At 45.1% G+C, this 18419-nt stretch overlaps 1 protein-coding gene across 3 annotated transcripts in view; it reads left to right on the top strand.

Moving 5' to 3' along the window:
- Positions 1-18419, top strand: part of ST6GAL1 (ST6 beta-galactosamide alpha-2,6-sialyltranferase 1) — a 120777-nt gene that overhangs the window by 96971 nt on the left and 5387 nt on the right. For all 3 annotated transcript variants that reach the window (XM_014547754.1, XM_005876276.2, XM_005876277.2), the window contains 2 exons: positions 2615-2712; positions 17059-17157. In XM_014547754.1, coding sequence (XP_014403240.1) covers positions 2615-2712; positions 17059-17157 — 197 coding nt within the window. The remainder of the gene's footprint in view (positions 1-2614; positions 2713-17058; positions 17158-18419) is intronic.

The raw sequence follows: 18419 nt of genomic DNA, 5'->3' as shown, positions 1-18419 counted from the left end.
GAGGGGGCCATGCAATATCATGTGCTGGGCCTCTAGTAGTTATATAATTCATTAAGCTAATTTGAAAATATAAAAAATGTTTGGTCCAAATTGTGATAAAATTTCTTTTGCCACAATTTCCATCTATTTGGAGTTACTATATCTGAAGGCAATAAACTTTCATGTATTTATGAATTTATTAATGAGCTGATTCTGTTAAATCTTATAGTCAGTTATGTTCTGTGCATAAAATGGTCACCAGCCAAATCCTTGCACTCTTTGGGTCTTCACACTGCTGTGTCATCTGGTCAAAATGTACTTCCCTGGGCCCTTCTCAGGCCCAGCCAGACTTTGGGTCTCAGCTAGAGGCATTCCCTGAAACATCACCCTATCTGAAGAAGATTTCAAAGGGTCTCTGTTACACAGCTCAGTTTATTTGTGTCATAGTATTAATTACAATCAGTAGTTATCTTGAGTACTGGTTGTTGTGCTTCTTTACTGTTTTTCTCCTTGCAGTAGATCACAAGATCTCTGCAGGCAAGGACTTTATCTTTCTTGCTCACAGCCACTGTCTTCAGCACCTAGGACTATGTATTTATTGAAGGAACACAAAATTCTCCTTTGTTATGGTGGGCACCAAGGACCTATTCTCAGCCTCCTGTGCTCCTTTTGCCCTTCTAAATCCACTCTACTCTTTGTGTCTGACTCTGTGGCCTGGGAAATTAAAATTTGGCACTGTGTCAACTGGGCTTCCTCACACTCTGACTTTTATTGGGGGCTGGACAATAGAGGTGCTGGTATGAAACTGAGAAGAAGGGGAGTGAGGTCAGGCTATCTTTCTCCCAGGATCTCTTGAGGTAGAGTAACCACAGGCTGCTTCTTCCCCTTCACTGATAGCCTCAACCCTTTTCAAACAGCCCTCGCTGTCTCTGAGTCCTGCTCTTCCTCTTTCCCCTTCAGGGTCTAGAAATCAGCAGAAAGAATGAAAGAGAGGTTGGGGTATTGATTTCTTTCTTGCTGGCAGTACATTAACAGTAGCTGTATTTTAAAGTCCACAGTTCCAAACAGGTGGCCTACTGCTTCTCTTGCCACATTAGCTGTAGGGTTAGTAATGGTTTCCTGCTGTTGCCAACCCTGGGGTATTGCTCCATTCCTTGCCGATTTCCTTAAACTCTACCTACAACTTTGTAAATAGTCCTTTTATTCAACACTTGATTGAATAATTTGAGTACTTCTTTCCTAATGGTACCCTCAACTTACTGCCACCTGTGAAACAGGAAAGTTCACTAAGTGAAGTTTCTGTTGGATCTGCATTTCTAGTGTGATTACTACTAGTCACCTGTGAAACCAGGGATTGATTTTGACAAAACTGCTGACAGTTTTGTAAAGATGTACCTCCTGTTCTGTTTGTAGTTCAGTGTGCCTGCTCTGTAAGCTGATAAAGAAAGTTTGGACTATGCACTTGTCATGCAACTTTCAAGTGCTTCTGGTAAGATTTTGTCCAAGGATGGATAATAGGGTTGTTGTGAAAGAGAGGTCTAGATTCCTGAGGTTTTTGCAAGAATGTTAGAATTGAAATAAAGGAAGAAGCTTTCACCCCTTAATTCTGTGGGTAGTCTCCTTTCAGATCATCTTGTTTTGAGTTACATGCCCACATCTACTCCCTTCCTCCTGATGTCACCTTTGTAGATAAACACCCAAAATAAACCCACATGCAGAGAAATAGAACCATGGAGGATTGGGTTGACCTCCAAATCTGTGCAGATTTTAGTGGTGAACCCAAACTTGCTTAATCAAGTACAGTTGGGATGAACTTACATAGGATCACAGAGGCTTAGGGTTGGGATGAATCTTAAAAGTCATTAGTTCTCTCTCCCATGGAATTGGTCAATGCCAGTCAACTTCTCCAAGTCTTGCAAACTCTGCTTTAACAGCTGCATAGATGAGAGCCAGGGAATGAGTAGATTTTTTTTAAGATGGTCTGTTTGATCTTGGCTAGATTTAGGACATTGTTTCTTAAAAAGAGCTTTTTTTTTTAAGAAAAAAAGAAAAAATGGGGTTTAATTTAGCTCTTCTGTCCCTTCTCTGCCACCACCAGGTTGTTTGTGACTTTTCCTGGGTTGTTTGTGACTTTTCAGATTCCTAAATGGAACACTTAGTTGTAGTCTTGGATGCCACAGTGAATCCCTCCCATTTGCTGGGCACTGCAAGCTTTTAAGAGTGCTATGGGGTGCTTTGCACTTGTAGGTTAGACTGAGCTTATGGTGTGTCTTCATTTGTCTGACAGTGATAGAAGTGGCAATGCCAAAAGAGTATTTGGTTTTGCTCCTTTGGTAACTAGAATAGTGATTCCACTGGACCTGTTCACTTTTCCACTGTGCCTAAACATACTGGTATTATTGAATAGTTTTCAGGAATGCCATGATGTGGACTTCTTTAGCTCTTGTAGTGACCAGGCAGACAGGTAGTCATCTCTATCTATGAACTTTACCCAATTGCACCATACGAAAATGATAACTTCTTCCTGTGTACCACAATGGGATAAAGATTGGGAAGTATTATTCTCGCTCCCCCACAACTTTTCTCTTTCTGCATATTGCTGGTACTCATCACTTCTTGTTTCCTTGGTTTATAGATGATCATGATGCAGTCCTGAGGTTTAATGGGGCACCTACAGCCAACTTTCAACAGGATGTGGGCATGAAAACCACCATTCGCCTGATGAACTCTCAGGTAAAATTTCTTCATGCAGGTAGGGTTGTTTTGAAGAATAAGTGAGACAATCCATGCCAAGCAAGAAGTATCTGGCACATATGTCAGTAAATGTTAGCTACTCTAATATTTATGTGTGAGATGGGTATGGAGGATAGAATGGTGAGCAAAACAGACTTGGACTTGTTTTCATGTACTAACTGATACAATCAAATAGTCATACAAAGAAATTTAAAGTTGTAATTGAGAACCATAAAGGAGAGGGTCAAGATGCTAACAGAGTCCATAAGAGGTAAATTTTCCCTAGTCAAGGAAGTCAGGAAAAGTGAGGAGGGAGAGAAGAAGACAAGAAGGATGGTTCAAGAACTTTTCAAGGAGAGGCAACAGCGTAGGGAAGGCCATTTGTCTCTGAGAGGCAGAGAAATAGGGCAATCACTGTGGAGAGTTAACGGACCCAGAACCAGATTTTGTTATTTTAATTTTTTAGATTGGAGAGAATTGAATATGTTTAACAGTCAATGGGAAGATAGTCACAAAAGGACAAATATTGTATGATTCCACTTATAAGAAGTACCTAGAGTAGTCTATTCATAGAGACAGAAAGTAGGATGGTGGTTTCCAGCGCTTAGGGGGAGGGAGGAATTATTGTTTAATGGGCACAAAGTTTCAATATGGAAAGATGAAAATGTTCTGGAGATGGCTGGTGGTGCTGGTTGTACAACAGTGTGACTACATTTTATGTATATTTTACCACAATAAAAAAATTAACTCAATAAGGAGAAACTACTCAGTAGAGTGAGAAACTGATTATACTAAAAAGAGGAGAGAAGAAAGTGAAGGGGTAGAGGAGGTTGATCCAAAGCCCAGCCCAGGATTAACCCCAGCAGGAGAGAGTCAGAAAGAAGAAGAATGTGCGGGCAGCTTGTAATGGAAGCATGAAAGGGCTTCTGTTTTCTCTGCAAACTAAGATGCAAGGCCATGTAGGAGGGAGACTGAGGGGGACAGAGGTTTCAGTAGAGGAGGCTTAAGCCTAGAAGGTTTTGAAATTGTCTTTGGGGAGAGTGGAAGAAGGAGTAAACCAGTAGAATGGAGTAGAATTTCCCAGCCATGCTGGCTACACTGAAGATAGAGAGCATGAATTCAGAGAGAAATCAAGCTCTGTTTGATTAGGGGTAGTGTGATTAGTAGGCAGCAGCAATAAAGAGAGGGAGCGTGGAGGAGCTCTGAAAATTCTCTTGGATTGGGGATGCGGCCTGCTTCTTGTGCATCTCTCCATGGTGTTCAGTGAGGAACTAAATCTCCATCCTAAAAAGATTCTGAAACTTTATTTAAAGCCAAGGTAAGGCTTCCTGGGAAGTAAGAGACAGACTTTGATCAAATTCCTCCTTTAGCACTTTCTAGATGAGAGACTACAGCAAATTGCCTTATCTTTCTGAGCCTCAGTTCCCCTATTTGAAAAGGAGAAAAAGAGATGTTACCATGCAGGGTCTTTGTAGGAACAAATGAAGTTAATAAACATGGAGCATTTCACTCAGAGGCTGGTGCGCAGCAGCAAGTGCTCTGAAAATGTGTTGGGGTCCAGCCCCAACAGGTCCAGGGGTCCCCAAAGGTGTGGACGGAGTCGGAGAAGAAGGAAGGACTGAGAGGCAGCATTCAGGTGATCATCATAGCCAGGTTCTAGTTCGGATCTCCAACCAAGTTCTGGTCAGGATCTCCAACCAAGTTCTGGTGCCATGTTCTCTCCAGGTTCTGTCTCTAGGTTCTGTCTCTAGGTTCTGTCCCGAGGTTCTGTTTCTAGGTTCTCTCTTGTTACATCTGTATTTATACTAGCTGATTCCAATCCTATCAATCTCTATTCCAAAGGTTAGGGCGTTTCTTATCTCCATTCCAGGGAGTAAAGATTATGTAGCTTAAACGTGATTGTTTGTAGTTAAAGTGATTAACTACCCGCCTGGCACTTAGTTAAGGGGTTTTATCCCCTCCCTAACCTCAGGGAAAAATCCCTACCTGGGGAAACAACCCTTCTCCGAGAGGTGACCTTGGTTAAAACACATAGCGCCAAGAAGGGGAGCAAACATATTAAGAACAGTATGCCATATATGCCAGGTCCCTTGAAACAGCAAGGATGGACCGGCTCCCGGCAAAAATGGTGTGAAGCTCGCCTGTGTCTGGTGGGAAATCACTGTGCCTTCCCACCTCCCAGGCAAATGGGCCTCTTGTCTCCTGGCAGAGATGATCTCCAGGCTTAGGACCATTTGGGAGGCACCCAGAAGAAGGGAGATAAGACTTCTGCTAAAATAATAATTTTTAAGAAAAAAGTAAGATCATGACTCTCATCTATACTAATAAAAGGGTAATATGCTAATTAGAGTGGGTCGACCGGCCATCTTCCAGATGTCTGACTTCCTTCCAGACAAAGCCATAGTAGTCGGGCTGAGGCAGAGGCAGTTAGGGGCAATCAGGCAGGAGGGGAGGGCAGTTGGGGGCAAGACCAGGCCAGCAGGAGAGGGCCATTGGGGCTAGATCAGGATGGCAGGGGAGGGCAATTAGGGGTGATCAGGCAGGTAGAGGCAGTTGGGGGCAACCAGGCTGGCAGGGGAGGGCAGTTGGGGGCAAGATCAGGCTGGCAGGGGAGGGCAGTTGGGGCGAGATCAGGATGGCAGGGGAGGGCAATTAGTGGTGATCAGGCACGTAGCGGCAGTTAGGGGTGATCAGGCTGGCAGGGGAGGGCTGTTGGAGGTGAGATCAAGCTGGCAGGGGAGGGCAGTTGGGGGCAACCAGGCTAGCAGGGGAGGGCAGTTGGGGGTGAGATCAGGTCAGCAGGGGATGGTAGTTGGGAGCGAGATCAGTCTGGTAGGGGAGGGCAGTTGGGGGCAACCAGGCTGTCAAGGGAGAGCAGTTGGGGGTGATATCAGGCCAGCAAGGGAGGGCAGTTGGGGGTGAGATCAGGTCAGCAGGGGATGGTAGTTGGGGGCGAGATCAGTCTGGTAGGGGAGGGCAGTTGGGGGCGAGATCAGGCTGGCAGGGGAGGGCAGTTGGGGGCAACCAGGCTGGCAGGGGAGGGCAGTTGGGGGTTATATCAGGCCAGCAGAGGAGGGCAGTTGGGGGTGATCAGGCAGGCAGAGGCAGTTGGGGGTGAGACCAGGCTGGCAGGCAGAGGCAGTTAGGAGTGATCAGGCCAGCAGGTGAGAGCAGTTAGGGTGAGTACAGGCCAGCAGGGAGGGCAGTTCGGGGTGATCAGGCAGGCAGAGGCAGTTAGGGGCGATCAGGCAGGTCCCACAATCAGGTCCCACAGTCTGGGACCACTGACAGCAGTTGGGAGTCAGTGGTCCCAGATTGTGAGAGGGATGCCCCAAGGAGTACCCAATTGGAGAGGGTGCAGGCTGGGCTGAGGGAACCCCCACTTCGTGCATGAATTTCGTGCACTGGGCCACTAGTATAGATATAAAAATGAACATAGGTTAAGCAGTCTATTTTATTCATATGAGAAAACCAGGCAGATGTTCTAACCAATTCAGAGGAAAAGTAAAAATAGAACAAAGGAATGAAATTTTTTTCTGTGAGATGGGAAGGAGGCGGGGGGCAGTCAGTCGAAACTACTGGGCAAGATTGAGTGAGCACGTCTCTGGTTAACTGCAGTTTACAGAGTTGTAAAACAGCTTCCGGAGATTCAGACTCTGATGAAGAGAAGGGTGTTCTGTAGACAATGCATCGTCTTTCACTGAGCACGGCATTCTTTCCCTACACCTCCAGATCGCTGTGTCCCCTCTGCCAGGGCTGAGAGGAGGTGACCACACTCAAGAAAGCCTTTCCGAGTCCTCCTCAGGCACACCCACCCTCCTTCCTCTCCTTCCATAGGTGGCCTACACCTCTGGCTGTTCCTTTAACACTTTTGTCCCAGGCAGCTCCATGATAGTGCTTCCTGTGATACTGATCTGTAACTGACATCTTTCTTTCATTGTCCTTCCTCATTGTCTACCTTCTCTACCTTTTGTCCTGGTTGGTTACCCCCTGCTATTTTGTGTCTGTTTCTATGACTGAGCAAAGTGAATCCCACACAGAGGGCAGCTGGCACCCAGAAGTCACTGGGGGAATAGCTGTTGCTTTCATAAATGCTGCCTGGGAGAAGCTCATTCTCTCCCTACGCTGGGGAATTCCTCCTGACAGCAGCTCCCACCTCCCTCATGGCACAGGGCAGCCTTTTGTGCACCTGGGCTGAGTCTGGGCAACGGAAAACAAAAGGTGGTTTTCTTATTGAGAAGATAGCTTTTTATAGAGAAGGGGCTCATGCTGTGAAGTTTCAGCAGATCTATTCAGGCGTGCATGTGCCAGGCATCATTAGGAGAGTCAACAGGAAAACCATATATAGCTCAACATGCATCTTTAAATAAATTAGATTCTGACTTTAAGTGTAAGAATGTTTCTGAGACTCAGTTTAGTCCTTGTTGTGCCCAGCGGCTCCATGGGACAAGAAGGCCCAGTGGCTTCCTTAGGTTGGAGAGAGAAAACCTAGGTCCTGTGTGTAGCCATAGTGTGTGCTGACTGGACTTTAAACAGACAATCATATCACTTAATGGGGCTTTTCTTGAGATAATAGCTGTTGCTACTTATTAAATACTGTCACTGTCTAAGAGCCCCTCCTTTCACAGTGAGAATCGTGCTTCTAACAACCTCAGCACATTTATTTATTTGCTCGTATCTATAATACATCTAAAATGTTTTGCAAATTGCTTCACACATCTCTACATAAAACATACCTGCTAAAGAGAGTTCAGGATTTGTTTGGAGTTCTCACATCTCGCCCAAGACTGAGGTCAAATTATATGTACCTAAGTTACCTGGATTAGTCCTTCTGTTTCTCTTCACAAAATTATTGAATTCATTTGAAATTCAGTTGTATTCATTTTCTTTCAGTTTTAGATTTTTCTTTTCATTTGTCTTAATATATGCAGAATATAACATGCTTCCAAAATTCAAAACTATTCTAAAAGGTATACTCAGAGAAGGGTCACCCCCTCCCAAATTCCTTTCACCCTGTACCACCACCACTTTGTAGGTAGAAAACAACTTTATTGTTTTCTGATTTATTCTTTTGTGTTTCTATTTGTAAAGACAACTTGATATATATATATATATACACATTTTTTAAATTCCTCTTGTTTCTTACACAAAATATAGTGGATTCTATTCTTTACATTCTGCTTTTTCCCAATATATTCTGGAAATCCTATCAGTTCATAGAAATCTTTCTCATTCTTAAATATAGCTGAATAGTACTTCTTTGTGGATAAGTTTCATAGTTTATTCTATCAATTTCTTTTGCTTGGCCATTAAGTACTTTCCAACATTTACTTCCTCTAATACTTTATAGTTGCTTTTGATGACTTCCTGTGATGCAGGGTAGAATTACAGGCCCCTCTGATTTGAAGTTTGTAGGGGCTTTCAATTTGTGGTGCCCTTCTCCCTGTTAGAGCACCTCTTGTCCAGGTCCAGTTTACCACGTCAGGCATTCCTTTAAGGCTCAAAGCCTGACCACCTTTTTGTTCGTCTTCCTATAGCACTGACTCGCTTTGCAACTCTGGCAAATTTGAAAATCTGGCAGCCAGAACACACACTTTGTTTTCTCATCACTTACCATTTTTTTTTGACGTATTTAAATCTTTATTGTTGAGATTATTACAGATGTCCCTCTTTTTTCCCCCCATAGTTCCCCACCACCCTGTTACCACCCCAGGCCTTGCCACCCTATTGTCTGTGTCCATAGGTACTGCATACATGCATATAAGATCTTTGTCTAATCTCTTCCTGCAAACCCCCATACCCGTTTCCCTCTGAGAATTGTCATTCTGTTCCATTTCCATGCCCTTGATTCTATTTCATTCACCAGTTTATTCTGTTCATCAGATTTTTTTATTCATTTGATTTTTAGATTCACTTGTTGATAGATCTGTATTTGTTGTCACTTTGTTGTTCATAATTTTTTTATCTTTTTCTTCTTCTTCCTCTTCTTAAAGAATGCCCTTCAGCATTTCATTTAATACTGGTTTGGTGGTGATGAACTCCTTTAGCTTTTTCTTGTCTGTGAAGCTCTTTATCTGACCTTCAATTCTACATGATAGCTTTGCTGGGTAGAGTAATCTTGGTTGTAGGTGCTTGCTATTCATCACTTTGAATATTTCTTGCCACTCCCTTCTGGGCTGCATAGTTTCTGTTGAGAAATCAGCTGACAGTCGTATGGGTACTCCCTTGTAGGTAACTGTTTTTCTCTTGCTGCTTTTAAGATTCTCTCTTTGTCTTTTGCCCTTGGCATTTTAATTATGATGTGTCTTGGTGTGGTCCTCTTTAGATTCCTCTTGTTTGGGGTTCTTTGTGCTTCCTGGACTTGTAAGTCTATTTCTTTCACCAGGTAGGGGAAGTTTTCTGTCATTATTTCTTCAAATAGGTTTTCAATATCTTGCTCTCTTCTTCTGGCACCCCCATAATTCAGATGGTGGTACGCTTGAAGTTGTCCCAGAGGCTCCTTACACTATCTTCATATTTTTGGATTCTTTTTTCTTTTTTCTCTTCTGGGTGGGTGTTTTTTGCTTCCTCATATTTCAAATCATTGACTTGATTCTTGGGATCCTCTAGTCTACTGTTGAATCCCTGTATATTATTCTTTATTTCAGTTAGTGTATGCTTAATTTCTGACTGATCCTTTTCCATTTTTTTGGCATTCTCACTAAGATCCTTGAAGGTCTCACTAAGTTCCTCGGAGGTTTCTAGAAGATTCTTGAGTAACCTTACAACTGTGGTTTTGAACTCTATATCTAGTAGTTTGCTTTCTTCCATTTGTGACATTTTTCTTTGTCTTCACATTCTGGCTGCTTCCCTGTGTTTGTTTCCTTTTTTTGTTTCTGTGTATTGGGTAGCTTGAGTTGATAGAGTGGCCTTGTGTATTAGGTGTCCTATAGGGCCCAGTGGCTCAGCCTCCCCAATCACCTGAGGTGGACCCTCTTGGTGCACCCCTTTGTGGGCTGTGTGCACAGTCTTGTTGTAGTTGAGCCTTGATTGCTGTTGGTATCACTGGGAGGAATTGACCTCCAGGCCAATTGGCTATAGGGACCAGCTGTGACTTCAGTGGGAGAGCTGCTGTGCAGGAGACACCCTTATGGGGCAGGACTTGCTGCATTGGGGCTTTGGTGCTCACTGAGTCTGCCCCTTGAGTGTGTCACTTATGGATCTGAGGAGTTGTAATCTGGTATGGTTTCACACTGACCACTGGGTACACTGGCTCTTGAATCTCCCAGGAGGTGGAAAGTCAGCCACTGCCTGGGGCCACCCAGCAGGAGCTACAGAGATATCTGCAGATTCCTCCTTTTTGTATTGGGTTTGGAAGTGCCCAGATGAGGCCCAGCTGTGAAGCAAGGCAAGCTGGTGCTGGTGCCAGCCTTGGGCCTTTTATTGATAGCTTTGGGGCTCCCTGACCCAGCTGCAGCTTGTTTGACATGCTGTAGGCTGAGAAAGAACAGGCCATTCATATGCAAAAGCCACTGTGCACAGCTTGGGTGGGGTTGTAAATTGGGTGGGGCAGTGTCTCTGGGAATCTCCAGGGCAGAGTGAACAGAAATGTCTGCCAGTCAGCCCTGCACCAGGGAGTTCCCAGCATGGGAACAATGACTGCTGCGAGCACTTCCATCTGGAAGAAAGCCACCCCTGCATTCCTACCCTGATGCCAGATAGTCCAGTTTCTCCCCGTATCTGTCTGGGTCCCCCAGAGCCCGGCACTGGAGCTCAGAGCAAGCAGGAGCTTGTAAATTCAGTTCTTTTCAGAGGAGCAGTTGGGTCTCATAGCAGCCTGTGTGTCACTCAGCCCCAATCCACACTCGTTTTTAGAGCCCGTAGTTCTTACTGCCCATAGGGACTTCTTTCCCCAGCTCTGGAACCCTGGTGTGGCTGGGACTCCTTGTTCCTCCAGGTGGCCTTCAAAGAGGTGATCTCCCTCCCGATTAAAAAAGCGGCACACCCGCGTGCCGGACCAGCCTGTTCCACGCCTCCGCACCTCCTACCAGTCCCAATGTGCTTTCTTCTTTACCTCTCTAGTAGTAGTACTTCCACTCAGCTAGCTTTCCTGCAGTTTTGGATGATAGTTGTTCTGTAGTTTAGTCGTAATTTCTGATGTGGTTGTGGGAGGCAGCAAGTACAGGTGTTTACCTATGCTGCCATCTTGGTTCCTCCCCACTTACCATTTTGTAATCAAAGCTGCCTCTCATGGTCAGAAAAGATCAGACAGACCTTGGTGGACATCCTAGCTCCATCCCTACCTAGCTTTGTGATCTTGGGTAGTTATATAACCTCTTAGAGCTTTCTTTTCATGCCTATTTGGGGCTAGAAAATGTGAAGAATCAATGAAGAGACATTGATCTGGACCAGGGGTGGGCAAACTTTTTGACTCGAGGGCCACAATGGGTTCTTAAACTGGACCGGAGGGCCGGAAAAAAAGCATGGATGGAGTGTTTGTGTGAACTAATATAAATTCAAAGTAAACATCATTACATAAAAGGGTACGGTCTTTTTTTTTTTTTTAGTTTTATTCATTTCAAACGGGCCGGATCCGGCCCGAGGGCCGTAGTTTGCCCACGGCTGATCTGGACTGTTGTCTGAGTAATATAACCACTAAGTCTAGATTCTATAGTTAAGATTTATCAATGTCTATGCATGCACGCATGCCCAGAGAGCATATTAGTTTCTTAAGGCTGCTGTAGCAAAATACTACTATAAACAACAGAGATTTATTTTTTCACAGTTCTGGGGACCAGAGGTACAAGATTGAGGTGCCGTCAAAGTCGAGATCTGTTTCTGCCTTGTAGATGACTGCCTTTTCTCAGTGTCTTCCATGGCCTTTCCTCTGTGTGCATGGGTGTCTCTTCCTTTTCTTAAAAGGACATCAGTTTTATCAGTTTGGGCCTCATCCTTATGAGCTCATTTAACCCTAATTACCTCACTGAGGACCCTATCTTCAATATAGTCACATGGGGATTAGGGCTGCAGCATAAGAATTTGAGGGGCAGGGGACACAAATCAGTCAAAAACAGAAAAAACCAACATAGTCGCAGTGGTAAGATCTGAAGAATGCAATTATGGGTGGTTATCATTTTCCTTTATATGTACATAGATACGTGTGTATATTGTATTTTCTAACTTTCTGCAGGCAGTATTTATTACTTTATGACTGGAAAAGTCACTTTAAACAGGTTGCTAAAACAACAACACTCCATCTCCCTGTGGTAGCCTTTTCCTGGCAGGTGTTCCTTGGAGACCTGTTTCTCTGGCAATGACTTTCTCTCCTCATCCAGAGGTCCCCCAAGGATCCCTGAACTCAGGCCAGACTCTGCATGTGAGTGAGTACAGGCGCATTTGAGAGGAGCTTTATTCTCTCCCAAGTCCCTTCTGCTGCACTTGAGAAAGTGACAGACTGAGATGTGCTCTGGGCACTGCTGGTCACCTGGGAAGGACCCTAGAGCAGCGGTCCCAAACCATTGATCGGTGGTCCGTGAGGTCTGAAAGGTTGGCGATAGCTGCCCTAGAGGATGGTAGTGTCCTATAAATGAGGCAGCTGAGGTCTGGAGAGGGGAAGTGACTGAAGACCAGAGTGGGTTAGACTCAAAGCAGTCCCCCAATTCCCTGAGCACTTCTGAGGATTATTTTTTTTGTATGCAACTCTTTGAATCTCACTCATAGGGCTGCCAGAATTAATGTGGTAAGTTCAGAGCCATGTCTATTTAAGATTGAGGTGGGGGGGGGGGGGGGGGGGCTTGTGGCTTCTCCCTTTTCTGTCCACCAGATCCCAGCCCCTGACACTTTCTGTTTCTCCTGGATAAAGCTAGCATTTATCTCCACCTCATCTTAGTTTCATGAATTACTTTTTCATTAGCCTCAAGTAGCTCAAGTAGCTCATTTCCCCTTCGGGTGCCGTGAGAACTGAAGGTGGCCCATTTCCTAATAGTGCACTGGCTTGTTTGAGTATCTTGTGGTTTGTGAAGGTAGCCTTATGGGAATAGAAGGAATACTTTGGAAGGAGCTGACCTCTGGTCCTGGCTCTGCCTCAGACTCACCTTGAAGCCTCAGACAGTCTCTCTTCTCTCTGGACCCCAGTTTAGCCATCTGAAAAGAATGGATTTGGATCTAGTCCCTCAAGGATCTTCCTGCTGTGACAAACAACTCAAACAAAAGGCAAAACTCTTATAACACTTCCATAATCCTCGTCATGTGCTTTCTCTGCAATTTCCTTGCAAGAGCCATGGGTGTCGCATGCTACCCTCCTTGTATGAGGCAGTGCACTGTGTAGATTAGAAGTGTGGATTCTGGTGCCAGTCAAAAGGGCTCTAATTCAGACTCGCCTAAGTAACTTGCTAACTGGCTTGGGCAAGTTACTTAGTATCTGTATTTCCTTGTTTATAAAAATGGGTATACTGCCCAGCTGGTGTTGCTTAGTGCTTAAGCATTGACCCATGGACCAGGAGGTCACAGATTGATTCCAGGACAGAGCACATGCCCGGGTTGCGGGCTCGATCTCCAGTAGGGGACATGCAGGAGGCAACTAATCAATAATTCTCTCTCATCGTTGATGTTTCTATCTCTTCCTCTCTCTCTCTGAAATCAATAAAAATATATTTTAAAAATGGGCATATTAATAATTGACTTTAGAACTATCATGACAATGAACTGAGATAATGTATGAAAATATCTGGCTTGGAATAAGCATCACTGAATGGTGTCTCTTGTTATATGTGCTGTGAATACAGTGTCCCCATGGAAAGAGGATGGCACTTAAGGTTGGAAGATGTGGGTTCCATTCCTGTTTCTGATGGCCTGTCAGCTGTTGGACTCTAGGCCAGTTGTCTCGTCTGAACTTCAAACCCCCTACAGGCACATAGCATTGCTGTTATCCTTTATTGTAAAGGAGGAAACTTTGTGCTTTTCTCTTAAGATTTCTGAGGACAGAGGAGCCACAGATCCTGGGAAAGTCTCAGGGTGCCAGAAGTTGCTGCCACTGGCCTCCTGTTGTATATACTAAGAAAATTGTTGGAGAGGGGCTGCAGCAGGAGGGGACATTTTAAAGAATCCCAGTTATGTCTAATCCTCATGAGTACCACAAAGCACCTGGTGTCAGTGCTCTAAGCAGAACTCAAGAAAAAACTTGTGCTTTCAACATGCCAGCTGTTTGGGGTGGGGTGGGGAGGTTTGGTGGGAGGGAGTGAAGTTGTAGAATTTTGTCTTGGAAAACATGTATGGGAGGGAGGCCTGCTGTCCCATGGACTCGCTATCACCAGCTCAGTCTTGCTAAGCCCCATGTGCCAGGAAGCCTGCTCTGCCTCTGGACTGCAGCACCGAATGCCTGTGCTGTGAGTACAATGTCCCCATGGAAAGAGGACAGCACTTAAAATTGGAAGATGTGAATTTCATTCCTGTTTCCTATGGCCTCAGCTGTGGGACTCTAGGCCAGTTGTCTCATCTGTGAACTTCAAACCCCCTACAGGCACATAGCAATTGCTTTTCTTTCTATGTTCTCATTTTAGGAAATGACTCGAGGTTCAGGAGTCACCTTTGACCGCCCCCCCCCCCCCCCCTTTTCCTTCACTTTTAGCATCCAGTTAGTCTGCAACTTACAACTGACAGTTGTAACTATTCTTCATTATTCTCTACTTAGGCTACAGCAGCAGCTTCTGTCTGGTCTCCCTTCCTCTGAAAGCTCTACTCCAGAAAACTAGACTATTTAGATCTGTCCTACTTGAAAGCCTTTATTGTTGCCATAATCTACAGAAGAAATTCTGAGTTCCCTTGCATGACCCCTGCTTAATTAAATGTCTCTGGTCCCTTCCAGCTCTCCCAATGTATCCTAACTACAACTGGGTAGCCTGAAACTCCCTAACAAGCTCCTCGCTGAGAATTAGATTGGGCTACAAGTGACAAGAACACTCTGCCTACCCCTTAACACTAGCTTAATAAGAGAAAAATGCATTTCTCATGTAAGAAAAAAAGAAGTCCAGAGGTAGACATTCTAGAGCTGGTGTGGTGTCCTGAGTGTCAGGAACCCAGGCTCCTACTCCCTTGTGCGACGTCTACTTCATGGGCCAACATGACTGCTCCAGCTCCAGTCATCACACCCACTTTCAGCCAGCAAGGGGGAGGAAGGAACAAGGAAGCACATAACCCTGCCTCTAAGGACACTTCCTGGAAGTCACACTTGCTTACACACCACTGGCCAGAATTTTTGCTTTAAGGCAGTGGTTCTCAACCTTCTGACCCTTTAAATACAGTTCCTCATGTTGTGACCCCAACCATAAAATTATTTTTGTTGCTACTTCATAACTGTAATGTTGCTACTGTTATGAATCATAATGTAAATATCTGATGTGCATGATGTTCTCAGGCGACCCCTGTGAAAGGGTCGTTCGACCGTCAAAGGGGTCGCGACCCATAGGTTGAGAACCGTTGCTTTAAGGGAAGCTGGGGAATTTTTATTTCAGATAGCCTTTATTTTTATTTTTTCTATTCTTTTTATTTATTTTAAATTTAAATCCCCCCCCCCCAATACAGTTTACATTCAGTATTTTCTAATCTTTATTTTAGTTAGCCATATTTTGAGGTAACCATCAGAAGTGTTTGTTACCAAGGAAGGAAGAGAGAATGGGTACTGGGTGACACCTAGCAGTCTCTGCCATGCACTCTTACATCTGGAGATTTGTACGCGTTGCTTCTTCTGTATGGGACAACCTCCCTCTCATTGTCACATTCCCCTGGCTTGGCCTGTTCTTATTTATTCCTTAACACTCATTCACCTCGTGGCCACCCTCACCCCGACACCCTGTACAACTGCACAATCCCTGGCCAAGGTGGACCCACCACCCGTATTTCTTGCCTGAAAGATATACTGAGGACAGGATTATATTCTTCAGGCTTCCAGGGCTTCCCTACATCCGGGGGAAGGTATGGAGGTGATGTAGCCAAATGACCTAAGGGGCTTGTGGCAAATTGCTGTTCTTTGGGTTGTACACAGATCGTCTGCCCTCCCATAGCTGTTCATCAATGTCACTGCAGTGACATTGATTAGGTCTTTGCCTTCATGATGGTGAGTGGTCCAGGGCAGGTGGGATTATTGTTGTGATTCTTGCTTTTATTTTCAGTCAGTTCTTTACTTGATTTCTGTGATGTGTTCCTCTCAGTTTCTACCTGAGCAACATCATCTTCCACCTGCATTTTAAGGGGAATGTCTGATAGTTGATCTCATATCTCAGTTTTGGAGTGACCTGACGTATTTCACTGTAAACCTTTGGGGCCCCATTGCTGTCTTTCTCATTTACTTCTGTACCCCATCTGATGAGTATGAAGGCCTAGGGAGATCATACCACTTGCTCCTGGTCACCAGATAAGTTAGGGCAGAGCCAAGAATCAAGCTCAGGTCTTTTCATATCCAACTCTGGTATCTTTCACTTGCCACCACACTTTTCTTATGTTGGTATGTAATTTAATTAACATTTCTGTGCGTAATTTTCTTCCCGAATTTAGATTCACTTAGGATAAATGCCAAAAAAGTGAAATTACTGAGTCAAAGGGCATTCATACTATTTTTTTAAGGAACTAAATGCATTTTCTAAAATTTATCTAGCACAGTTGTCGGGGAGTCTTATGATAGTCACATTTTGCCCAGTGGGCTTTAACTATCGCTTGCAGGCCAGTCTGGAAGCCTGGGAATGTGAGGGAGGAGAGGAGCTGTGACTGGTCTCCAGCAGGTTATGTGTGAGCATCTCACCAGCCTGGTGAGATTCTCGTGTTTAGAGGTGCATGTTTTTGTATGTACCATGGCCCCTACACACAGACTGATGACTTCATTTGGTGCTCAGCCACAGACACAGCCCTCCGTTCCAACGATGCAGAAATCAGTGGCCATGTGGGACTCATGAGAGATGCTATGTCTGTCTCCTCACAATCTGTAGACACTGTACTGGACTTTATAGGTGATTAAAAGGATTTCTAGGGACTATGTTGATTAAATGAGATCCTGACTTTAAAGCTCATCCCCTTGCCCCTCCTATGAAGTATAACTGCAGGGAACTATCCATAAGCCTTTTTCACCATACCCTCACCCAGTAATCTCCAAGTCTGAGTACAACCCTCTCTGCTTTATGGCTGATTCATTATGACAAAATGCCCTTTGAGGGCCACACAGTTCGGAATCTTTGCCTTCTTCTCACTGAAGTTAAGTGCTGCACGAAAACCTAGAAGCCTCGCGGGGCTCGGAGGTCTCAGGTGGTCCTTGTGATGTGGGACAAATCAAACATTTACATGTCCATGTCCAGGTGACAGCTTGTCTGTTTCTTCCTGCAGTTGGTCACCACAGAACAGAACTTCCTCACAGACAGTTTGTACAATGAGGGAATCCTGATTGTGTGGGACCCGTCTATTTACCATTCAGATATCCCCAAGGTAAGTGGGTGTCCCTCGGAAACAGGGATTGAGTCTCCTGTTTGCCAATAGCTTTTCCCAAGCTCCTGGCTGACCTGGGCCATCGGGAGGACTGGCTGTGCTACCCTACTTCATCTGGACAACAGTTCAGACGTATTACTGTCCTGCACCAGTGCTCCCTGTGCTCTGGTCCGCATTGTCTTCTATTGGTCTCCTAACGATGGTTTGTCGCAGGAGGAACAGTGGCTCTTTTGCTATCTGTGTGGTGAGATTATTCCTGAAGAGCATCAGCAGGAATAGACAGTGGTTACTATCCTATATAATAAAAGCCTAATATGCAAATCAACTGAACAGCAGAACGACCGGTGGAACGACCAGTCGCTATGATGCGCACTGACCACCAGGGGGAAGAAACTCAATGCAGGAGCTGCCCCCAGCCTGCAGGCCCCTGGCCAGCCAAGCGGGTGCCAGCGGGGCCCCCTCGGTCACCCCCCCTAGTCACCCCACAGATCAGTCCTAATCACCGGCCAGGCCTAGGAGCCCTACCTGTGCACAAATTTTGTGCACTGGGGTTCTAGTTAGTCCTATAAATCGTGTCACCACCCTTGTCCCACACTTTCAATTTCCAGAATTCTCCTCATTTCACTCTCATAACAACATGAGGAAGTAGACAGAAGTGTGGCTTTTTTCCATTTACAGATGAGGAAACTGAATGTGGAGAGGGAAAGTCACGTCTTTCAGGACTTGATTTCCTAGGCAAAGGGCCAGATCTGTAACATCAGCTCATTCAAGGGAAGAAGACGAGAGTGTCAGGCCTGCTGGACTCGGCCTGTCCAGAACGGCCCTCTCACTGTCATGCGTGGCAGTTGGCCTCTCTCTGATGTGGGCTGCAGTGGCCACAGGAGAATGGCTTCAGGAAGGACAGAGAACACGGCTCTTGGGACACTGAATTTGCAATTTGGACATAGCAGTAGCTGACAAGCTCTGGTGATCTTTCGTACCCTCACTCCTCAGTTTCCACAGTCTTGCACTGATCTTTGCCCCCATAAAAATAAAAATGAGGGTGGGATTCGATGGTGCCAGGGCCCCTTTCAGCACTGATATCATTCCCAGATTCTATGATCTTTAAATCTGAAGCTGTTCCAGGGTCACCATGCTCAAAATCCCCTGTGAGCTACATGCTGGCTCTCCCTGCTATCAATGAGAGCTGTGATGTGGAGGGAAGTCTGAAATTTTCTCTAACAGAGGGGCCATGCCTCAGGATTCTGCCTTGCTTCCGCCCC

Source organism: Myotis brandtii, unplaced genomic scaffold (assembly GCF_000412655.1).
Source record: "Myotis brandtii unplaced genomic scaffold, ASM41265v1 scaffold483, whole genome shotgun sequence".
NCBI lineage: Eukaryota > Metazoa > Chordata > Mammalia > Chiroptera > Vespertilionidae > Myotis > Myotis brandtii.
Note: the sequence above shows the minus strand (reverse complement) of the source record. Positions and strands in the feature narration are given on the sequence as shown.